This window comes from Equus przewalskii, chromosome 5, assembly GCF_037783145.1.
Source record: "Equus przewalskii isolate Varuska chromosome 5, EquPr2, whole genome shotgun sequence".
Taxonomy (NCBI): Eukaryota; Metazoa; Chordata; class Mammalia; order Perissodactyla; family Equidae; genus Equus; species Equus przewalskii.
This window is the reverse complement of record NC_091835.1, coordinates 65,049,103-65,073,916: the sequence shown is the minus strand read 5'-3', so window position 1 is coordinate 65,073,916 and position 24,814 is coordinate 65,049,103. Positions and strand designations below refer to the sequence as shown.

The window sequence follows — 24,814 nt, the reverse complement described above, 5'->3', positions numbered from 1 at the left end:
ATAAGAGGTACAAACTTTCGGGGTATAGAGTGAACGAGTCAGGGGGATGTAATGTACAGTATATGGAATTTAGTCAGTAATATTATAAGGCCTTTGTATGGTGACAGATGGTAACTAGACTTACTGTGATCATTTTGTAGTGTATGTAAATATTGAATCACCTGATGTACCTGAAACTGTTTTGTATGTCAACTATACTTCAATTTAAAAAAAAAGAATCAAATGAGTTCCCGTACCGTAGAACCTTAGACAGTCTTGGATCTGGATGCTTCTGTTATCTCTGAAAGCGGGCATACAGGGTGGTGCCAAAAAACAGAAGCGGGTAAAATTTTTTTAAAGGGTAGTTTATCTTGCAGATTCCTGGCTGGACAGGGTAGGGGAAGGAGCTACCCAGGCAAAGATTGGAAGCTTACTCTCTAGAGTGAGTGCTTGAATCAGATTAAACTCTAGCACAAATGAGGGTAGAGGAAACAACAGAGTAAAGAGAGGGAAATTAAGTCAAATGTTGAGGCCGCTAGTTCTCTACTTGTCATTTCCCAAAGCACTGGCAGTCTTGCTTGTTCCAAAGATGGGACATAGGAGGCATCTTCTGGGATACTTCCTTGCCTAAGAGAAAAGACTTTGGAGATATTGATGTTTGGGAGTCTCTGAATGAAATAGATCTCTGCTTGATCACGCTACTGTGAAACCCATTAGTTGAAAGGCTCTGACCACCACTCATCCATACCATTTTCAATCAGTATTTTAGTGTCCCACAAACAATCAAGCATCACCAGATATTTGGAGGAAACCTTCAATTTAAATCAAAGCAGAGACAAAAGGAATCTGATAGAACAAACCCTGTGCTAGGAAACAAGGAACAACTTAAAAATTAATGTCCTCAAAAATAAGAGAAGGGATATTTCATCAATGAAACAAGAAAAGACTACAAAAAGAAAACTTTTGGAAATTAAAAATATTATAGCAGAAATTTAAAAAATTCAACAGGAATAGAAGGTAAGCTGAGAAATCTCAAAGTGGGATGAAAAGTCAAAGAGATGATAGGGTATTAGTCCATGAGGTTCATTACTGAATAATAAAATTTCAGAAGGGAAAAATTTTCTACAAGGCAGAAAGTTATCAAGAAAAGTACTACAAAGGAGAATTACCCAGACTAGTAGAGTGTGAGTATCCAGGTAAAGAATAACCTAATACCTGGTAAAAGAGGAAAGATCTACACTAAGTGCTTCATAAAATTCTAAAACTCTGCAGATAACAAGATCCTAAGAGCATATAGACAAAACAGGCCATGTATGAAAGAGTGTTATCAACAACAAAAGATATAGCAATAGAGCACACCTTGAAAAATCTAGGGTAAATAATTACTAACCTAGAAAATTCTTCATGCCAAACTATCAATCAAGTGTTAGGACAGAATAAAGATATTCTCAGGGCCGGCCCTGTGGCTGAGCGGTTAAGTTCACACACTCCACTTCGTGTTTCACCAGGCCTAGGGTTTCACCAGTTTGAATCCTGGGCGTGGACATGGCACCGCTCATCAAACCATGGTGAGGTGGCATCCCACATGCCACAACTAGAAGCACCCACAACTAAAAATGACAACTATGTACCAGGGGGCTTTGGGGAGAAAAAGGAAAAAATAAAATCTTAAAAAAAAAAAGATAAACACATTAAAGCTCAAAAATTCATTCTCACACATCCTTTCTCAAAATTCTACTGGAGGATGTGTATCCTTTAGTAAATGAGAAAGTAAATGAAAGAACAACGCGAGATTCAGAAAATGAATTACAACCCAGGAAAAAGACAATGGGGATTATCAAGATGATAGAGGACAGTCCCAGGATAACAGTTGAATAGCAGCTTTTAGAGAGTTACCATTTTAGATTGGAGTAGAGCAAAGGAAGAGTATTTCCAAGACAGTGGGCAACAAACTTGATGGATGAGTTGATGTGTTTGAGTATACTGAGATTTATACTTGTGTTGTAGAATTAGCTAAATTAATGATAGATAATATAGGGGAAAAAAGGGAAAGAGAGAACAAAGCAGTTATTAACCCTAAGAAAAGCAAGAAGATGTACAAGAAAAGTAATCATAATTCAGTACATGGTTCGGCTGTGAATAATGTTTAATAATTATAATATAATATTGCTTATATCAAACATTGATATATCACAAAGAACATTAGGGTGGAGGTAGCAAAGAAAATAAAAAGGGCAGTGATATAAGAGAAACGGTCTTCTATAGTAAAAAAAAAAAATCATTAGAAAATATCTGAAACCGAAAAAATCAAGGTAGAGTAGTATAAGCATGTTGTTTTAGAAATAAAGAGGTAAATATTAGAAGAAACAGCTAAAGGGCTTGATGAGTGCTTTTGGTGAGCTGAAGTCGAGTGGGGATTTCTGTAGTTTTTCTTTATAAGCCTAGAAGTGCTGTTTGATTTCTTAAAGTATGTACATGCATTATTTTGATAAGAGTTAAATGAAAAGGTGTATCACTCCTGTCCAAAGGCAGATAGATAAGTAGAGTAGATTTGTGAAATGGTCTCCAGGAAACCACAATTTAGACAAATGCACCAGTGTTGATTGCTTTTTTTTTTTTTTAAGATTTTATTTATTTATTTATTTTTTCCTTTTTCTCCCCAAAGCCCCCTAGTACATAGTTGTATATTCTTCGTTGTGGGTCCTTCTAGTTGTGGCATGTGGGACGCTGCCTCAGCGTGGTTTGATGAGCAGTGCCATGTCCGCGCCCAGGATTCGAACCAACGAAACACTGGGCCGCCTGCAGCGGAGCACGCGAACTTAACCACTCGGCCACGGGGCCAGCCCCCAGTGTTAATTGCTTTCTGAGATTGTTATTGGAGCTGCTCAGTAATTACCTGAGAATTACCCAGAAATATGTGAAAAAGCTTTTGTACTAGATTTTCACACTTAACATTGCCCAGAAAACTAACAGTTCTTCCCATGGAGAGCATTTTGGGTAGTGGCGGCTTCCTGAGATAGGCTTCTGAGTGAAGGAATGCTCTGCGCACAGTATATGCTCATTAAGTATTGAGTGAATGAAAACGACTCAGCACCCTTAGGTATACAAGACACTGTAGCTACAACACTGCAATTCTATGTCTAGCTGAAGGAAATAGTTATTTCTAAGAATGTGGCTGGGTACTTGTCACACATTTTTATTCCTGGCTTCTTTAAACAATTTTAAAAATTGGTATCATCTCTAAAGTATATGTCAACGGGTAAGAAAATAAGTTCCTAGAACTCAGCCGGCACCCCTCTCCCCAACACTGAAATTACATTTGTTACTACAGTTCTGGGTGGGACATGTGTGAAGGATGGATAATAGCAAGAGACCAAACAGCTGTTGTATAGTGACTTAAAAGGAAATTAGTATGCTATTAGGTAGAAAGTAGGCTGTTACCAACTGGACTGACAGAAGAAACCCTAAATACATATGGTCTTGCAACAACAGGAAACAGGCCTCCGAGTTAGGGTGATTTATTTTGAACAAAATCAGTAGGCCCCTTGTGAGGCAAGCAAGACAGAAGGTTCAAAGAGCAGTTGTCATTTGCACCATAGACTTTTTCCAGATTTCTGAGGAGAGAGCAATGGCAGTACCAGCGGCAGTTTATTGCAGACAACAAATCTATTGATGGGTAGAGATGACTAATAATGTGGGCTTGATGGTAAAGAAAAACTAAGAGCAGCAATCTGTAAAGATCCACAAGTTTTGTGGTTAACAGAAACCATCCTTTATCTTCTTTAACCTGGAAGTCCATATCCATAGAAATACATTTCCAGATGGGACAGGTAAAACCAAAGAACAAGTCGTAAGCAGTGCAGCCAAAAACATTGCTATAACAGAAAGCTCTTTTAATGAACTCTTCTGCTTCTGCAAATTCTAATCATAAAGTTGGAGGAGGAGCGATGTTACTTACTTGAAGTCGGTACTACTGGTTAAGTGGTAGTTTATGATTGACAAGGGCTCAGGGCCTCAGTTCCCCGGTTAGCTCCTACTTGAGGTGGGTTAACAGTGTGTGTTTTTCAGGTCATAGCTTGAAAGGACATATTAAGTACATTATTGATATTAAGTAATTTGACTTCTTATATATACTTTTTGTTACAAGGTAGTTTAAGTTTGCATAAGATGCCAGAAAGTGTTGGCTAGAATTTTAGTAGCCATGCTCTGAGCATAGCAGTTTTACATGCTTCACTGGCTTTCTCCTTTGTGGCCACTTATATTTTCCTTGTATCTGTAGCCTAAGAAGATAAGATAAAATTAGGATTTGTAAAAATTATGTAAATGAAAGTACTGTTATTTTAAATGCAACTTTTCTACATATTTTAACTTTCTCTTGTCAGTATGCCATAATCAGTCCTGGATTACAACCTTTTGAAATAAAAATTAAGACAAGGTAACCAAGTATTTTTGTCTTTGTACAGAAAACGCTAAATACAGTGAAATGGGAGGAAAGAAAAATGCAACAATAAAGATGCATAAGGTTTGTTGAAATAAAGAAAAGTCTTTTTCTTAGATAATAACACTTTATGATTGTTTATTACATAACTATTGCCTCAGGTATGTCACAATATTTAAATATAACTATTCCCTCCCTATTCTGGAGGTTTTTTTGTTTGCTATTCCGCTAACCTCTTTACTTCTCTAGCCTCGAAGATCAAACACGTGTACCAGTCAGTGCTTCAGGAATGTCTTCTCCAACATGTTTCCTTCTAGTAGTCACCCTGGAGAGTCTTCTTTCACCTGTAGAGCTTACTGGTTAGTATTTTCTACTTTTAATTTATGCTTTTCATACTTCATTTTTAATTATATTTAACTTTTGATGGAAGTTTAAACTCTGGCTCAACAAACACTGTGAAAGTCTACCTTGTTTTTGTGAAAGTAAAAGAGAAAACCTATTATTCTATGACCCTGTCTGTTATGCAGTGACTGCCTGTGCTAGTGGGCTTTGCTTTCATTAGTAATAAATTACATTGTTCCACAGAGTAGATCCAGACATCTTTGAATCTAGTGACTGGCATGTAGATACTAAGTAGACATTTGTGGAATTTGAAGATCAAGTTGGAGTTTTAAAATCACATAAGAATTGGTTTAATGAACAAGACAGATTAGATTTTATGACTTAATTTTAGGGCTTGGCAGGGTACCAAAGGAAACAATTACATCTAAGCAGCCTTTTGAAAAGCTGAACTACACCCGTTTTTGGTTACAGTAACCATACTTTCCTTTATTTTCTTCTTTTGTCTTACGCTTTGTTTCAGATGGGGAACTTGTGCCTACAGTTTCTGTGAGAACTGCTCGCTGCAGCTTTGGTTTATGGGATAGAAATAATGTTGCTTTTTTCTCTCAGTAATAAGGATATTAGTCTGGATTGAGTTTTTAGAAATTCTGTCACTTAAGGTAGAAATTCAAGCATTACTTTTATGAATCAGATAAATTTTGATTTGTAATATAAAAATTTTACTTTAGGAATGAGTTCATTTTGAAAGTGTTTAAATAGAAAAGGGTTCTTATTTTTTTAATGTGATTTATAGCACTAGGTACTAAAACTTCTGCTATTTATGGTATAACCAACCCAATTGTTACTCCAAACTTAAGTTTTTGGAATTCTGATGAAGGTCCAAAATTTATCTTTTAGTACAGAATTTATAGAAGTCAATGAAATCAGTGCATTGATTAGGCAGAAGAGACAGGAACTGGAGTTGTCATGGTTTCCTGATACATTACCTGGAATTGGAAGGTAAAAAAAATTGTTTACTTAAAATGTTTACATGTTAACATGAGCACAAGCTGTCATTAATACTTAACTACAGAGGGATCTTATTCAGTAGTTATGTTTCTAAGAAAGTTTTGTGTAAATTAAATTTTGGTTTTTCAAAGGCCTAACGAAGATTGCTATTTAAGGAACCCCTTGACAAAGAATCCTTTATTTTTCTTTTTAATAAATGCAGATATTTGATTCATTTAAAAGGGAGAGTACCTAAATGATGAGATTTATTGTTATTAATAGCATTCAGATTTGTCATCCTTTCTCTACTCTTTCCCCCATTCCAGTCTTACCTGTGTGCTGATACCTGAAGCATTGCTTTTATCATGACATTTCCCCTTTCCAGAATGTTATTCTAAATAACTATTTGATCAAGTCCCTACTCTGCCCTGGCATTCATGACTTTCTATAATCTTGCCCTTTCTTTCTTAGTTTAAATCCCGAAGCTACCAGCACATTGCTAGGTCCATGATATATACTTAAATCAAGCTCCATGTAAAGATCAAGGTCCTTGCCTGAGTTTTATATTCATTCCTATAACACATTGTAACTATTTTTTATACCACTGTAATATAGTTCTACATAGGGCCTTCACCCTCTAGGAGAGACAATGGAACATAAATAGAAGTAAAATTAGAAAGTCCAAATGTGTATAATACGAAACCTTTTCTTAGAGTTGTATGTTTTTGTGTATGTACAAGTGGTACATTGTTTTTCAAACTTCTCTCCTCCTCCTCCAGAATTTCACATTATACTGGATAAAATAGTCTTGTTAGGAGACCTGAACCGAATAAATAGGATCAGAGAAAGACAAAGCAGAGCGTGGATTGGGTTTGGATGCAGAAACTTTCAGGTCTTAGCAGGTCCACAGGGACACTGGCAGCTTTGAAGAGCCATCATCTTTAGATTGAGGAATTTTAGAATATAATATAGCAATAGAAATCAGTTCTATTTTTTCTTTTTAAAAATGTATTTATTTTGATATTTTTGGCCTTGATGTGTGCTATAAAACAAAGAAATCTAACAAAAAATGTGATACCAGCTATGATATGCTTCAAAGTTCACGTGCTATAAGTTCTCTTTCCACTTTTTGTTAAGTTTTTATTTATTCGTGGACTGATTTACCTTTGACCTTGCTAATTTCCTTAAAACCCTGATTTGATTAACTTCACCAAATTATCTCTTTACTTTCCTGGAAAGAGAGGAGGTGCAAGGGGCATGAAGGCATTTTCTGGGGTGGTAGAAATGTTCTATTTCTTGATTGGGGTAGTGGTTACACAGATATACATTGGTCAAAAGTCATCAAACCATACGCTTATGCAAGTAAAATCTTTGCATTTTATTTGTACATTTTATATATCTGTGTGTTTTGTTATCCAAGTTGAAATTTTTTAGAATAGTGGAAAAAAAGAAAAACTAAAAAAATTCTTGATAAAGTATTATATTAAATTGTTTAAAAGAGAAACTACTATTAATTATTAAGTTGCCTGTCCTCTCCCTTTGCCATTTATCGGAAAAACATGCTTTTTAAGGTTTTTTCTTTGCAGCCAATTGGTAGCCATCTTTGAACAGTGAGTAACCTTGAATTTACATTTTTAGCTATTTGGGCAAAAAATAGTTTAAGCATGTTGTATTTTAATGTTACCAACTGATTTGGAAAATTAGTAATTTTAAATTGCTGGTTTAAATTTTTAAACTATTTGAACAAATGTCTTTTTTGTTTTGAATTTTCAGAATTGGTTTTATACCCTGGAATATTGAAACAGAAGTCCTTCCTCTCGTCTCTTCTCTGTTGCCAAGAACTATTTTTCCAACAAGTACCATATCTTTAGAAAATTTTGGTAAAGTTTGTGAAATATTTTTCTAGTTTTTTAAAAATTATCAGCTTCTTTCAATCTCATAAGTGGTGTTGATGACTTAGAAGAACTGTAAAATAAGGTACAGATAGTAAGTCCTAGGTATTTCTGTAAATATTTGGACAGTGACTTGACTTTAAAATTGTTCCAACTAGAAAATCCCTTTTACTTGAAGAAATTACAAGTCTTCGAGGAACTGATTAGAAGTCTCCCTCCTATTTAGGGCTTCAGTGCTCAAACCATAGATCTTTTGAAGTAACATCTCCTGTTTACTGTGAATAATAGTTTGAGTCTTTATCTGTTTGTGGATAACTTGTTTTCTCTTACTTTTTGCCTAGTAATACCAATTCATAAAGCAAATGGCAGTTATCAGACCAAACATATTTTCTTTTGTTTTTTTCCCTGTAAAATTGACCACATGGATTCAAATCTTGTGATAACTCATTTCAGTAGCATAGAAGCTGATAAATTCCACAAATACATTTATTCATAATTTAATTCATAAATATATTTTGTTTCACTCTGTTGTAGATGTCTATTTTATGCTAAAATAAGCTGAAGCCAAACTATTATCATTTATTGAAATGTATACTTACTTTTTACTTTTTAAAAAAATATATATTACTAGGTACTTCTTGCAAGGGATATGCATTGGCACATACTCAAGAAGGAGAAGAGAAGAAGCAAACCTCTGGTACATCAAACACCAGAGGATCAAGACGAAAACCTGCAGCAACAACTCCCACAAGGAGATCTACACGTAACACGAGAGCCGAAACAGTCAGTCAGTCCCAGAGATCCCCAGTATCAAATAATTCTGGGTGTGATGCCCCAGATAACAATAATCCATCTCTAAGTGTTTCCTCTTCAGCTGAATCAGAAAAGCAAACAAGACAGGCTCCAAAACGGAAGCCTGTAAGAAGAGGAAGAAAACCACCTTTACTGAAAAAGAAACTTCGGAGTTCTGTGCCTGCCCCTGAAAAATCATCTTCCAGTGAATCAGTAGATGAAGAAACAGCAGAATCTGACACACCACCTGTGTTAGAGAAAGAGCACCAATCAGATATAGAAAGTAGTAACACTTGTACTGTGCAGATAGATGTAGACAACGAGTCTGCTAATGGCTTGAAAAGTTGTAGTGAGCAAATAGAAGAAGGTGAGGAACGTCCGGAGAACCATGATACAGAGGAAGGAGTGAAAGCTTCATACTCTGAGGCTTGTGCCCAAGATCCTCCTGTGCTAGTTGGAGAGGAGGAGGAAATTCAAAAAGTTGAAAATACAAGTATAGAGGCTAACGTTTTGTGTTTAGAAAGTGAGATTTCTAGAAATATTTCTGAAAAGGGAGATGATCCATTGGAAAATCAAGACCAAATGTCTAGACCTTCAGAATCAGAGGTGAAAGCAGATATATGTACAGATCATCCTCCAGAGAATTTTCTTACATGTTCAGCATCTGAAATTGAAGTACACCAACCTGTACCAAGCCTAGGTGAGTTGCCTGAGAATGCAGAGTCTGTGGTTAATGAAGAACAAGTTATAGAGAGTCCTGCAGTAGAAAATATTGATCATAAAGATGCTGTAGCAAAAACAGAGCAGCTTATAGACAGCCCCAAATTAGAATCTTCTGAGGGTGAAATTATACAAACAGTGGACAAAAAATCTATTGAGAGCTTAGAGGTTCAGTTGCTTGGGCATGTTGAAACTGAAGATGCAGAAATAGTTGCAATACATGATACTTCAGGGGATGAAAATTTCAATAGCATTCAAGACTCTGAAAATAATTTATTGAAAAATAATCTTAACGCCAAATTAGACAAATCTTTGGAAGAAAAGACTGAATCTCTGGTTGAACATCCCAGATCTACACAATTGCCTAATACACACATTCAACAAGGTGAGAAGCGTTTTAGTGAGGACAATAATGAAATGATACCTATGGAATGTGATTCATTTTGCAGTGACCAGAATGAATCTGAAATTGAACCGTCTGTAAATGCTGATGCTAAACAATTGAATGAAAATTCTGTAGAGAACAGTTCTCAAAATAATTTGCCATCTTCTGATCCCACAAATGAAAAGGTTGAAACTGTATCTCAGCCATCTGAAAGCCCAATAGATATGATAGATAAAGCCAAAAAGCCTCGTACTCGAAGATCCAGATTTCATTCCCCATCTACAACTTGGTCTCCCAACAAAGACACTGCACAAGAAAAGAGGCGGTCTCAGTCTCCATCTCCCAAAAGAGAAACTGGAAAAGAAAGCAGGAAGTCTCGATCACCATCTCCCAAGAAAGAATCTGCAAGAGGATGGAGAAAATCTCGTTCTCAGTCCCCAAGAAAGGATATCACTAGAGAAAGGAGGCGATCTCAGTCTCGATCTCCAAAAAGAGAGAGCACTAGGGAAGGCAAAAGATCTGAGTCACTCTCCCCAAAAAGAGACACTTCTGGAGAGAACAGAAGATCTCAGTCTAGAGTGAAAGATCCCTCCCCTAGAGAAAAATCCAGGTCCCGGAGTAGAGAAAGAGAAAGTGACAGAGATGGGCCCAGGAGAGATCGAGACAGAGAAAGGAGAGCCAGAAGGTGGTCTAGGTCCAGATCTCGGTCCAGGTCACCATCAAGATCTAGAACAAAAAGCAAAAGTTCATCATTTGGTAGAAATGACAGAGACAGTTACTCTCCTCGGTGGAAGGAAAGATGGGCAAATGATGGTTGGAGATGTCCACGAGGAAATGATCGTTACAGAAAGAATGACCCTGAGAAACAGAATGAAAACACAAGAAAAGAAAAAAATGACATCAGTCCAGATGCTGATGATCCAAATTCTGCTGACAAACATAGAAATGACTGTCCCAATTGGGTAACAGAAAAAATAAATTCTGGACCTGATCCAAGGACCAGAAATCCAGAAAAGTTAAAAGATTCTCATTGGGAAGAAAATAGAAATGAAGATTCAGGGAATTCTTGGAATAAAAACTTTGGTTCGGGTTGGCTGTCTAACCGTGGTAGAGGTAACCGTGGCAGAGGCACTTACAGAGGCGGTTTTGCCTATACAGATCAAAATGAAAATCGGTGGCAAAACCGAAAACCCCTCTCAGGGAATTCGAATAGTTCAGGGAGTGAGTCTTTCAAGTTTGTGGAACAGCAGCCCTATAAACGGAAGAGTGAGCAAGAGTTCTCATTTGATACCCCGGCAGACAGATCCGGCTGGACATCTGCGTCTAGTTGGGCTGTGAGAAAGACTCTACCAGCAGATGTACAAAACTATTACTCACGACGAGGGAGGAGCTCCTCAGGTGCACAGTCGGGATGGATGAGACAAGAAGAGGAAACAGCTGAACAGGGTAACATGCTCTGTTTCTTTTTTAACACTCTTATTTGAAGAAAGAGATGACAAATTTAATACCTTATTTGTATGAATTGAAATGATTCCTATTTATAGTTTAATAATGTTAAATTGAATCCTAGTTGTTTACAAGTCACTTTGCTTTATATAAATATATATACACATCACTATTTATTTTCTTTTTTTCACTCAACCCTTTCCCTAAACCTTGCCAAAGACTTAAATGTTTTATATACAGTTTGCTACAGTAGAAGAATTTGGGATGTTCCTATGCAGGATTTAATGTCTTTTTCATTTGTTTCAGATAAGTGCACTTAAATTGTTTTCATCATTGTTCTCATATAAACAAGTCAGTCTTCTAATAAAGATTTATCTTTCTTCGGCTTTTCTTTTTTTCAGATTTTTTCTTTATTTTTCCTTTCTCTCCCCAAAGCCCCCCGGTACATAGTTGTATGTTTTGAGTTGTGGGTCCTCCTAGTTGTGGCATGTGGGATGCTGCCTCAGCATGGTTTGATAAGTGGTGCCATGTCCAAACCCAGGATCTGAACCGGTGAAACCCTGGGCCGCTAAAGCTGAGCGCACGAACGTAACCTCTTGGCCACGGGGCCGGCCCCTCTTTGGCTTTTCTTGTTAAGAACATTGCAAGAAAAAAGTTGTTGACAATAAGGAAAAATTGATTAACCTTACTTGTAATGTAGTAATCTCATTAAATTTTATATGATTATTTCTTTAGTCAGTAAGTTTCTTGAACTACTAATTCTTTGCTAATGTTGACGGATGTTATCTGAACTTATTTTTAAAAATAAGTTTAGTTGAGGGACAGGCCTGGTGGCTTGGCGGTTAAGTTGGTGCACTCTGCTTTGGCAGCCCAGGGTTTGCTGGTTTGGATCCCTGGTGCAGACCTACACACAACTTATCGAGCCATGCTGTGGTAGGCATCCCATATATAAAGTAGAGGAAGATGGGTACAGATGTTAGTACAGGGCCAGTCTTGCTCAGCAAAAAGAGGAGGATTGGCAGCAGATGTTAGCTCAGAGCTAATCTTCCTCAAAAAAAAAAAAAAGTTGAATGTTTTCTTTTAGTTAGAAAATCAGCCCACATTATTTAGAAATGACAGGATTAAACTACATAGTTGGAGATGGGTTTAGGTGTTTTGAGTCTATTAATTGCTATTGAATTTTACTTTAACCAGTGGTTCTTTCCTTCTCTCTCTAAAGGAATTTGTAACATGATTTTTTTCACAAGCCTTTTTTCTTTTGATAGATTCTAACCTTAAAGACCAAACCAACCAACAAGCTGATGGTTCTCAGCTACCTATAAATATGATGCAACCACAAATGAATGTAATGCAACAACAAATGAATGCACAACACCAGCCTCTGAATATCTTCCCATATCCAGTGGGTGTTCATGCTCCTTTGATGAACATCCAGCGTAATCCATTTAACATTCATCCTCAGCTACCCTTGCATCTGCACACGGGAGTGCCTCTCATGCAGGTAGCTGCTCCTCCCAGTGTAACTCAGGGACTGCCACCACCGCCACCCCCTCCTCCGCCATCCCAAGTCAACTACATCGTTTCACAGCCAGATGGAAAGCAATTGCAGGTATGTTTTTAGCAACTCAAGTTTAATCAACATAGCCATTGTAGACATTTAGCTATTAGGGACAGGTGTTCAAGAAAGGGCTTCCTGGCAGCCAGAAACAGTTGCTCATTTGATCAGGTTTATGGTGAACCTTCAGAACCCCTCTTTCACTGTCCTTCCCAAGACCCCCCCACCCCCAAACAAGAAAATGAATGCTTATTATCAAATCTAAGCCACACTTATGCTGTCACTGATATCCAGACAAGTTTTCTTGTCAGATTAAGAAGACCAAGTTATGAGCCAAACTAGAATCAAGTGGTGGGCGCTTTAAAATTTGTCCCTAATTTATTGGACTTTTTAGGTGGTGGGAACTTGTGATGAAGCTTGTATTTTCTTGTTCAGACAAACACCAGATAAAACTGAGCCATGTAGAAAATTTAAATAATTTGTAAACATTGTGTTGCTTATAGTTTATGTGTACATTTCAGAAATTCTAGAATCTTGACAGCAAAATATAATTGGAAGAGCAGGGGAATGGGATTCCAGAATTTGAGGTCTTTTATCTTTTTTCTGCTGTCAACCCACTGCAAGCTATTTGATTTCATTGCCTCATTTTCTCCCATCTTTAACATGGGGGCGCTTTAGTTAATTTTCATTAGATAGTATTTTTTAAATGCTATTCTTCTCTTTCTTGTTGTTTTTAGTGTTGCTGTCAGAACATTACAGTACACATATACAATTTGAGTCATCTTGATGTATTTAAATAGGGCTCTGTTTAAAAATGTTACCCATTTTTCTTCAGAGTCTTTTAGATATAAACTGAACTAAAATAGGCATTTCTCTTAAGCCTTAAGGTTGAATTCCTTTGAATTTTTTTAATGTTATTTCTAATAGTGACTAAAAGACTACTGTTGAATACAAATAATTCATTAACTGATGATAACTCTTTAAAACAGGGTATTCCTAGTGCTTCTCATGTAAGTAGTAACATGAGTACACCAGTCTTGCCTGCTCCAGCAGCAGCCCCAGGAAACACGGGAACAGTTCAGGGACCAAGTTCTGGTAATACTTCGTCATCAAGTCACAGCAAAGCCTCTAATGCTGCTGTAAAATTGGCAGAAAGCAAAGTAAGTGTTACAGTGGAAGCCAGCGCAGATAGCTCGAAGACAGACAAGGCAAGTTCAAGGTTGAGAGCAACCTACATATTCTGTATATGATAAAGATGAAAAAATAACAGCTTTCTATTGTATAAGTGGTGAAGGGAATTTATTGTTGATAGTCTTAAATTCCAATATTATTTGAAGAGTTCTGTCTAGATATGTTGATGCCCAGTGAGTAACTGGTGATATTTCATAATTATTTTTATAAATGTGTGTATTAGTAAATAAGTATTTTGTACGTATGACACTAATATTTGAAGAGTTTCTTTCAATAATGTAAATGCACAGTCTATTTAATTCCATATTTTTAAATAAATTTTTTGAAAGTATGTGATTGGGCAAATGATAATTATACATTTTCCTCTTATCAGAAATTACAAATTCAAGAAAAAGCAGCACAGGAGGTAAAATTGGCCATTAAGCCATTTTACCAAAACAAAGATATCACCAAGGAAGAATATAAAGAGATTGTACGGAAAGCAGTAGATAAAGTAAGTTATAGCTTTAGTGGAGTTATATACATGTTGTTTTGAACCATCTCTATTTTAACAAAGAAATGCTTAGGTCTAACTAAAATAGTAACAAAAGCTAGCTTCTACTAATTCGTGTCTGGTTTTTTACCTTTTCAATAAGTTCATATGAGAGATGAAATGTAGAAATGTCTGGTTATCTCTTTGGGGTTATTTGTTTTTCACAAAGCTTTTCCATTTTGCTTTAATCTCTTTAGATATGAAAAAATATTTCCCCTCCTTTTTTCATAGGTTTGTCATAGTAAGAGTGGAGAAGTAAATTCTACTAAAGTGGCAAATCTGGTTAAAGCCTATGTAGACAAGTACAAGTATTCACGGAAGGGGAGCCAAAAGAAAACTGTGGAAGAACCTGTGTCTACTGAAAAAAACATAGGCTGAGATGGGGCGCACTATAAAGGACACTATCAAGATAACTGCAAAGTGCAATTTCAACATGTACCTTTGGCTGAAAATCATACATAACTGTGATTGAAATTTGGTTTTGATAAAATTATTTTTTTTAATGTAGGATATAATGTTTTGTTCTAAATAAATATAGTTCTGCACTGCAACTTCAATATCCTTTCCTCCCCTCCAAACAAAAGCAAATCCAAGAGAAAGTGAAGGGGTTAAAGGATGTGCGTTTTTCCTACGACTGTTGCAGTGCGGATCCTGGAGATGTACAGCTTTTTGGCGTGAACAATGAAGTGCATCAATTAGAAACTTCTAAGTGCACTGGTTTGCAAGAGAGATATATGTATAATACATTTATTCTGTCCGCTAAAAATAAAGTATGATCTTTATGATTTTTCCCTCTAATTATAGAAAGTCGAATAATGTATTACCATGAAAAATATTTCTAATAACAGATCATACCAGTTGCAGGGTTCCTAATGTGTATTTTTAAAGCACACATCTGAATAAATTGTTTAGATAGAAAAACAGATTATCACGAGTAAAAGTCAGTGTTCAGAACTTTGAACACTGTTCACCTATTGTATCACCAAATAAAGGTTATGCTGCTTGTGTTTCTTTTGTGCCTTTTTTCCCCCACTTGAGCTGAAGCAGTTTGATTTGCTGGATTTACACTTTGGCAGTCTGAACTCTTTGTTGAGTTTAGAAGACCAGTTTGGAAAACATGTTCACTTTGTAAGAATTATATTCTTTCATAATATCTCTTCTCTGTCAGAGGTGTTAAATTTATTTGTGCCAGCTGGAGAGTGGCTGTTAAGTGGTGGCCCTCCCTTCCTTGGACCTGAGGTAGAATTATGAGACTCATTCAGTGGCTTTCGGGTCGTGGCTCATCTCTCTGATCACTAATGAAATTCTTTTTACTCTTGTGAAATCTCCAAATGCTTTACAATGAGGGTTGTTAATTTGGTGACCATATCATGGCCGTTAACCATGTTGCAAAATTGTAGACATTGAAACCTGTGTTTTGGAAAGGGAGAAGATTAAATAATGGAGTTTTGGTTAGGCTTTCAGGGACTAGGGATTTGATTGTTTTTTTAAAATACTAGAATATGTTGATTTTTGTAAAAGGTAAGTTAAAAATGTCATAGTGCCATTTTTGTAATTGGCATCTTGGAAGAAAAATGGATTATCTCCATGATAAACTGTTTGATTCCAGTAACAGTTTTCAATAAATACCAAATAACTGGAAAGCTGTTCAGATAAGATGTTAATGGCCCTCTGCCTCGGTGAGACAGACTGCCCCTTCTACTGGCTCAGCTAGCGAGAGCAACACTCTCCAGGACTGTGCGTTTCTGAAGCGGAGACTGTCTGTTTCTCAACTGTATGTGCATGATACTTTCCTGGTGCTAGCTTTGATAGGCAAAATATTTTGAAATGTTGGCCCCAATAATGATTGTGCTAGTTCATAATCTTTATTAGATTATGAGTATAATCCCAAAAAGTGTTAGAAATATTTCCAAGCAGTTTTTGATCTTTATTCTGCATTTCTGGGCATTTGTAATATGGTATTCTACTGATTTATATATATTTTTAATTAAAGTTTGTGTTTAGATTATGATGGAGAAACAAGTTTGGAAGTATATTTCTTCTAATAAATATTAAGACAGTGTTTTAAATATGAACGCACACCTCCTCATTTGTTTCAGTTTTGAACTCTAGACAATTATGTGAACTTTAAATCTATTTTGAGTTAAAGCTGGTTACCACTTTGAAATTTTGTAGCAAATTAATTGCCTAAACTGATTAATCACACAATGCATACTTCTCCTACATTTTCTTTCAGTGATGTTTGGGAGTTGGGTGACATTTTGAAATTTGCTCTTTACCATTTAGTTTTTGCAAAGATGTCTAAAAGGTTTGGAGAAACAGCTAGGCGGTGGTCACGAGGTGAAGTCTCAGCTCGTCGGGAGCAGCGCCCTGAATCAGCTCCACCTTTCTTGAAGACAGCAAGTGTGTGTGTTGCATATCTGCTTGGGGTGCTGGTCAGACTGCATTTCAAATAGCTAATGAAGAATGTTGCTCGATTAGAATTCAAACTTTTAAAACTTTGAAATATTTAAGAATGTATTAGAAAGTGCATGCTTTATGTTTTAAAAAATTACATTGTTTTAACATTCCCCCTTTATGCTTTTTTCAGAAATTTACGTTGATTTTGCATGTGCACAAACTTAATCAGAAACATTTTGTGGGGTTACAGATTTTTCTTGTTATTTATGAAGATTCAGTATTAACTTGACCTTTGAAACCTTGGCCCCTTTAACTTACTAGTCACGTTGACCAATGTTTTTAGGCTATAGTGATGCCTAGAATTTTGAGACTAAAAATAGTTACTTATTATTTTAACATTCCAAAAGTTTTGTAATTTTTTCTGGTAATTACCACATTTTCTCCATTATCTTCCTTTAAATGGCCCCAGTGTGTACTGCTCGGATGTTCCATCCAACAGATGTAGCCTCAGAATCCCAGGGTTGCCCCATGATCTGTGAGACCTTGTCTGTAGTCTGAGGATGGAGTGCTGTCTACTGAAACGATACTCTTAAACAGATACGTAGTATGTAATATTTTCTAATAAATTCTTTTGATAAACAAAGTAGTGTCTTTAATGTTTTATTAGGATTCCTGGGGAATGGTGACTTTCAACTCATTATGACTCTTTCCAAACTTGTATTGAAGTATTTCTTGGATTTGTACCAAAGTAACTAGCAGCATAGTTACATTAATGTCCAAGTTGTAAAAACAAGCCTAGAGTTAGCTCTTAGCATACAAGTCATGACTGGGATGCGTTGTGAGAATGCATCGTTAGGTGATTTTTTTGTTGTGTGAACATCATGGAGTGTACTTACACAAATCTAGGTGGAATAGCCTACTACACTAGGGTATTTGGGATTAGGCTGTGTGGGACTAATCTTAGGGGCCACCGTCGTATATGCAGTCCGTCATTGACTGAAACATCGTTGAGCGGCACGTGACTGTATAACAGCATTTATAGGAAATTAGAAAAACCTTACTAAATAAAAAAATTCGTAAAAGGCAAGAAACCGAAAAACAAAAATCACCTGTAGTCCTGCCATTTAAAGGCAACAACGGTTAACGCTGATCACTGCACATAACTGTGTTGTAGCTTATCCTTTTCACTGATGTGTTGAGAAGTTGCCGTGTTAATAATTATTCTACAGCATGATTTTTTTAATGGCTATATATATAGTTTTCCAATACATGGATGTACCATTACTTAATCCTCTACTGTTGGATAGTAAGTTGTAAATTTTTACTAATGTAAGTAAATTAGCAAAATGTAAATTGTGCTAATATAAATAAGACTGATGTAAACATCATACATAAATTGTTCCCATTTCAGATTGTTTTCTGGAGATTAATTCCTAGAAGTGGAATATCTTGGTCTTATTTCCCCATAATAGATTTTTTAAGTGTAATTACATACACATAGTGTATAATTTTTTTAAATTTAATTTAGTGTAAAACTCTTATTTTCCTAAGCTGATTTTTCTGTCCAGAGAGAACCACCAGAAACTTCTGTTGATCTTTCCAAACTCTTGAATGCATTTACAAAAATGCTTCTTAAGTTTCCAGAAAATAGTAGGTTTCACAGATCTTTTTACCCAGCAGATGAATTATATTCTGTAAACTGTTCTGCCGCTCTAGTGCCCTTAATAAATCGAAGGTATGTTCTGATGTCCATGTTCTATTATTATAATAGCTATATCGTGTTCCTCTGTTGATGGACATTCAAGGTATGTGCAGGTTTCGGCTGTTAGAAACAATGTTTTAGTGAACACCCTTTGTGACATATCTTCTCTTCTTGTGTACAAGGTTACATTGAGTTTCAGGATATGCACGTTTTTTATTTAGATGGATGTTGCCACATTGCTTCTGAAATTAGTACCCTAATTTATAGTTACGCCACAGTTCCTGTGCTCATAGTTTACCTTTAATTCCACCTTCGGTACTGTGACTGAGCATGTGCAATTGCTGTGTTTATAAGGTCTTAGTGAACATTAATTTCCTCAAACAGTGCACACCTACTATGTGTCAAGAATTCTTGGATTCTTCACGTTATCAGGTTTGATCATATCACAGTCTTCTAAAAGAGTAGTAATATTAAGCTTGTAAAATGTGCCGGTTTTTTTTCTTTTTTTTGAGGAAGATTGGCCCTGAGCTAACTACTGCCAGTCCTCTTTTTGCTGAGGAAGGCTGGCCCTGAGCTAACATCGTGCCCATCTTCCTCTGCTTTACATGTGGGACGCCTACCACAGCATGTCTTGACAAGCGGTGCCGTGTCCTCACCCGGGATCTGAACCAGCGAACCCCGGGCTGCTGAAGCGGAATGTGCACGCTTAACCACTCTGCCACTGGGCCAGCCCCGTGTGCCAGACATTTTATGGGCATTACCTTATTTGATCTATAAAACCAATTCTAATAATTATCTTTGCTCCACTGATGAGAAAATTGAAATGCATACAGCATTAGCTGAGTTACCTAGTTACACAGCTACTTGGTTGATAGAGCCAGGATTCAGATGTAGGATTGGTAGATGCCAGAAGTCCGTGCTTGACTGAGGTGTCAGTTGAGCTCACAGATGAGAACTAACATTTATATAACACATGGGAGTAACAGCTGAAATAAAAAGTGAGGTATACTGGGAGCGCGGAAAAGGAGACACATGACTTCGGCTTGGGGGGAAGGTGGCCTGAGGAAGGGTTATTTACCCTGCGTCTCACTAGGCCTCCTCATGTTTGCCTTTGTAATAGCACTGCCATATTTCCTATCTTGGAGATAGTAAACCTTTGATGTTGAAGCTATCGTTCATGAATTTGAAATTGTCGCTTTTCTCCCCTCATCTCGAGACATTCTCTCAATTGCTGTTTCCTGGGTATCAAGTCTTTGCATTAAAACCCCACTCCTTTAGTTGCCAGCAATGTTACTATCTGCCCTCTTTTCATAGTCCCAAACTGTTATTTAGATGCTATACGCATCAGTTCATCGTAGACACTGCAGACTAACCCTCCAATAGCATAGCGCTGGTCATGTTATTCTACATCATTTATTCAACGTGCAGCGCCTCCTGTGTGTGTGACAGCAGGGAAGAGTGGGCAAAACGATACTGTTCCTCTCGTCATGGAGCTATCTAATACGGTGGGAAAAGCCGGGTACGCGTTTATGTAACTGATGCAGGGTACAACGGGGAGGGCTACAGGGTGCTCCAAGAGTCTGTGATAGGGAATAGGACCTCAGAGTGGTCAGTGAGAGTCCCTGGGAGAGGTGACAAAAGAACTAAAAGATGAATAAGAACTAGGCAAAGAAAAGAGCCAGCAGAGGGAATAGCATGTGCAAAAGACCTTTGGCCAGAGAGCATGGTAACCCTAAGCCTAGAATGGCTGGAATGAAGAGAGAGTGAGTTTTTAAGGTGGTATAGTATGCAAAGAAAAGCTTGTTTGTTTGAGCTAACATCTGTTGCCAACCTTTATTTTATGTGGGACGCTGCCCCAGTGTAGCTTAACAAGCAGTGCTGGGTCTGTGCCTGGGATCCGAACCTGCAAACCCCAGGCTGCTAAAGTGGGGCACACAAACTTACCACCACGCCACTGGGCTGGCCCCAAGAAGACCTTTTGAAACCTTTTAAGCAGGAGGTGTTTGACGTGATGAGAAATGCATATTAAAAGATTACTCTGCTCAAGATCTTTCAATGGCTCAATAAAAGTGGTGAATAAACATGAAAAGGTGTTCAAGCTTACTGTTAAGTTAATGTTATAAATTTTATCAAACTGAAAAAAACATTTTTAGTTCTGGCAAGAGTGCCATGAGGAAACTCAGTACTGGTGGGAATGCAAATTTGTACAATTTTTGTGAAAGGCAATTTGAAAATAAGTATAAAGAGCCTTAAAAGGGCCGTACACTTTCATAATAATATAAACATACTGGTCCACAAAGTCTTTTCTGGTATTTTTAACAGTGGAAAACTGAAGGGGGATGGTTAAACTATGATCTGTTCATACAGATCATACAAAATACGAAGGTATTTTGCAGCTACTTTAAACGTTTTCAGGGAAAAAATAGAATAACATTAAATGCAGAAAAAATAGGACACAAATTATATATCATATTCCAGCTTTATTTTTTTTTAAAGACCAAAAAATACAAATTATTGATAGGTTATTTCTGGGTAGCAGAGGATTTTGTTTTTTCTTTATGCTTTTCTTTGGCTTCCAAGTTTCCTACAGTGAACACAAGTTGTATGATCAGAAAAAAACGTTTCTAAAAACCGCAGTCCTCACTGTTTGGGGGGCGTGGGGGAGAAGGGCTGGAGCCTTTGCTCTGGGCTGGAAAGCTGCCACCTTCCCCCTCGAACTGGCCTAAGGCCGCAGCCCGAGCACCTGGCTGTGACAGGCGACTGACGGATGGTGCCCACACGCAGCTCCCCGGGAGGGCTCGGCCTTCTCTGCCGGGGCCCGCTGGCTGCACGGGCTGAGAAGCCCCTCAGCCACAGGGAGGTGGACTCCCAAACCGTAACCAGCTGGAGCGCGTTCCCGCCCATCCTCTGCGCGCTGGAGAAAAGCCATGCGTGCTGTAAGGGTCGGGGCTTTAAAGCTCGCAGAGAACTAGGGCACGGCTTTGTGACGTTGAGTATATTCTCTGAGCTGGAGTGGCCTAAAAAAGTGCTACCTACCTCCCTTGAGGATGAAGTGAGTCAATAGATGTGAATGTTAAAATTTCCTATTTCCTTGGGGAATTTCTGCCCTTGTCGCCTGGACTGGTTTTCCCACTGTCTCCTGTTGGATAACGATGGAAATACAATTTGTCGAGTGGGTTTCGATCTAGCTGCATATTTAGGGTGGCAGACAGAGCTTTAAAAACAGCAATACATGGCCTCCCCCCAGACCAATTTAATCGTCCCTGGGTAGGGGATGGTTTACAGCCCGGGGGAGGCTGATGTGGAGCCAAGAAGCAAAGCGGGATGAAACTTTCTTAGAGCCCCTGTAGCAATCGCAGCTGCTCTGTTAGAACAACATAATTAATTAGATCACAGCTTGTCTTAAAAAACCATTTGGATTCTATCCCTGTGCTCAGAAGCAGCAGCAGCAGCATCTCACAACAGCCCCCCACCCCACCCCGTCCCTTTTTAAACCTTGTTTTCAAATTCTAGATGAGATCTTGAACAGTTCCCGGGGGGTTCACACAGTTCCAGGGTGCAATCATACTCTTGTAGGAACCCGGCCGTTGGGAAGGTCAGGCTGTGTATACTTAATTTTTTTTTTAAAACAAGTTTTTATTTACACACTTGCCAAAGGAATTATAGCCACTTCTAAAATTACCATTGTGACAGCTCTAAGTCGTCCTTTCAAGAAGTCTTTCTTTTACACTTGATAAGCCGATAGCACGTCCGCCTTAGCTCTACCAAGTGCCACGTTCACTCCCCATCACAGCAGCCCCAGCTGCCCCTGAGTGCTTCTTACTGGTCCAGTGCCAGCATTTTATTTATATTATCTCCCTTAATTTTCATAACAACCCTGAAAGTGGTCCTATTATTTACCTCATTTTACAGCTGAAGAAATGAGGATGAGGTCAAGTTACCGACCCAGGATCACGGAGCTAGTCAGTGGGAGAGTCAGAGCTCACAGAGGCCTCAGTCCACAGCCCCGCCTTCCCGCTCATCACAGGTCTACCCAGCTTGAGGGCCTGATACTCGCTCATTCCTGCTCAACCGGCCTGGGCAGTTTGGGCACCGGAAATGGCTCGTCCATATGTCTATTTCCAATGCCCCTCTCCAGAGTTCATGAAGTTCTCACAATCTCTCCCCTAGTCAACTATAATAACCGACTGGTCACCCGATTCAGCCTCCTCTTCCTGTTCATCCTTCAGACTCCTAGTAACCATCGAATTCAACTAACACTAATTAAATACCTGCTCTGAGCAGTGTAAGTTCCATATGCTGTATTGCCAACAAACTCTTTACAGCAGAACTTCTTCAAACAAAATCTTAAAACAATTACGAACGGCCGGCTCAGGCTAATGAGGGAGGCAGCAGCCTTGCTAAGCCAGCCTCTTGCCCATCCCCCAAAACCAACTTCCTTGGAGGCAGCCCTGGATCGTCCTATGGTCTCTTAGCACCCAGTATGGACCGTCCTTGGACATGATTTGCAAACTGCTTTATGGCCGTTCTCACTAGGTAACTAGATACAATTCCACAGCCAAGTAAACGCTCAACAGAAACGCATGCCCAAGTGCACCACGAGACAAGGATAAGAACGTTCAATGGCATCACCTGTAAGAGCCCCAAACTGGAAACAACCCAAGTGCCTTCAATGTTGGAATCTCATTCAGCAATGAAAATAAAGGCACTGTTACCATTGCGGCAATATAGATGGAGGTTATGAACGAGTTGAGGGAAAGATAAAAGAAACAAAATACAATCCAACACTGTATTTCTATATTAAGTTCAAAAATAGACCAAACTATATGATAGTATGTAGAGATCTACACTTAAGTGATCAAAAAAACTTTAAAAGATGTGATTGCTTTTAAACTCAGGATAGTGGCACTGATGTGGGGAGGTAGGAGGCTGTGATTGACATGGGGCAAAGGCCTTCTGGGGAGACGGGGATCTTATATGTGTTATATTTCCCAATAAAAATTTGTAAAAAAACAAAATCAAGAAGCCAACAATTAACTCAAAGCCATTGTTTAGATTTGTGAGTCAAATCTATCATTCTTCATCTCTTCCTTTCTTTCAATCCTGTCCCAATGGGAAAAAGAAATCTATGAATCTGGGGGGGAAGAATTCCCCACTGAAAGAATAATGCATAATGCATCACATAGGGAGGTGCTTCTGGTTGGGAACCAGAAATAAAGCAATCAGCGCGCGCGGGTCGGCGCGGGAGAATGAAGTTCTGTGCGGACTCTTCGCGTCGGGCTGTCTGTATTCGCCTGCGGCAGCTTTCAGCTCCTGCGATTTTGTTTTCACTGGTATTATTTTAACAAACAAGGCCAATTTTCAAAGGTTGTGCAACTCAGAAAGCTGCCTGTTCCCAGGCAACCGCCCTGCAAGAGCGAATTTGTTGCAAGGGTCAACCTGAAAACCAGTCTAGTGTGACGGGTCACAGACGGCGTGGCCGTGAACAGGGCCTCAGAACCGACCGCGCCGGGCAATCCATCCTCGAAAGCAAAGGCTGAACGTTTAACCCCGTCAGCGGAGGAGGCCCTCCAGTCCAGTCTAGTCCAGGGATTCTGGAGCCCCTCTCAACCGAGGGTGCTTCAACCTCCCAGTTATGTTTGGTTTGCGACTACACTTCGAGAAGCCCCTTAGGTTCCCTTCCCCCGGTGGCCGAGCCACTTCTCTGCTTGAGCCGCCTCTCTCACTCCCGCTCCTCCTGGGAATTCTGGGGAGAGGTCTGTTTCTGCGCATTTTGTCTGTGTGAGTGGAAGGTGCTTACAGCTTCCATCTCTTCCTAGTTACCCAACCCCTGCACCCGTTCGTCTACCATCTCCTCTCTTCCTGAAGCCGACCTCTCCAGACTCTCTGACCACTGGGTCTGTCCAATTTCTACCGGCCTTTAAAGGCTCTAATTCAAAGCCATTTTTCTTCCCCCACGAAGCCCTTCCCCACCTACCAATCAAATGAAGCCTGTCGCGTGGCTGAACTGCCCACTTTGTAATTCTCCTCCGGCCCTGGTTTTACCTTGTAGCTTACTGGGTAGCATTCGTAAGCTTGTCCCAGCCTCCCAGCAGGACTCTCCTTAACCCTCCAAACCAGCGGCAGAGGTCCTCGCTCCGCTGAAATGGCAAGCTGAAGGAGCTTTAAGGGAGGTATATACGCAGGCAAACATCTGATTAACATCCTAAAAACGTTTAGGAGGAGTAACTGTCCAACAGTCAGCTAACAGTTGTTCGAACTATACACTAGGATGGACAGTAGCTGAGTGGGAACTGTGGTTTCGGTTTACTATGAACCTTTGTCTTAGAAATGTCTCTTTGTTGAGGGAATCCCCAAAAAGTTTTTGTGGCTCTAGAAGTTAACTGATGCCAAATTAATAAATGTAATACTTGGAAAAGATATCTGAGGAATTATGGAAAATCTTACAAAGAC

The 24,814-nt window shown here is 38.6% G+C and overlaps 1 protein-coding gene and 1 long non-coding RNA gene across 10 annotated transcripts in view; one reads left to right on the top strand and one right to left on the bottom strand.

Annotated features, from left to right (window-relative positions):
- The window catches only part of SCAF11 (SR-related CTD associated factor 11), a 67,395-nt gene extending 50,093 nt beyond the window's left edge, over positions 1–17,302 (top strand). For 8 of the 9 annotated variants that reach the window (XM_070619446.1, XM_070619447.1, XM_070619451.1 and 5 more), the window contains 9 exons: positions 4,443–4,501; positions 4,667–4,776; positions 5,657–5,758; positions 7,520–7,626; positions 8,270–10,981; positions 12,247–12,590; positions 13,526–13,744; positions 14,101–14,220; positions 14,491–17,302. In XM_070619446.1, the coding sequence (XP_070475547.1) occupies positions 4,443–4,501; positions 4,667–4,776; positions 5,657–5,758; positions 7,520–7,626; positions 8,270–10,981; positions 12,247–12,590; positions 13,526–13,744; positions 14,101–14,220; positions 14,491–14,637 (3,920 nt within the window). In that variant the 3' untranslated portion in view covers positions 14,638–17,302. The remainder of the gene's footprint in view (positions 1–4,442; positions 4,502–4,666; positions 4,777–5,656; positions 5,759–7,519; positions 7,627–8,269; positions 10,982–12,246; positions 12,591–13,525; positions 13,745–14,100; positions 14,221–14,490) is intronic. The other variant, XM_070619448.1, reaches the window with a different exon arrangement.
- A 3,521-nt stretch (positions 17,303–20,823) lies between these two features.
- Positions 20,824–22,400, bottom strand: LOC139083698 (uncharacterized). Its single transcript, XR_011540610.1, has 3 exons — positions 22,262–22,400; positions 21,398–21,500; positions 20,824–20,945 (listed from the first exon to the last, which is right to left on the bottom strand). It is a non-coding gene; the product is annotated as an uncharacterized lncRNA (long non-coding RNA).
- Between the last annotated feature and the right edge of the window lie 2,414 nt (positions 22,401–24,814).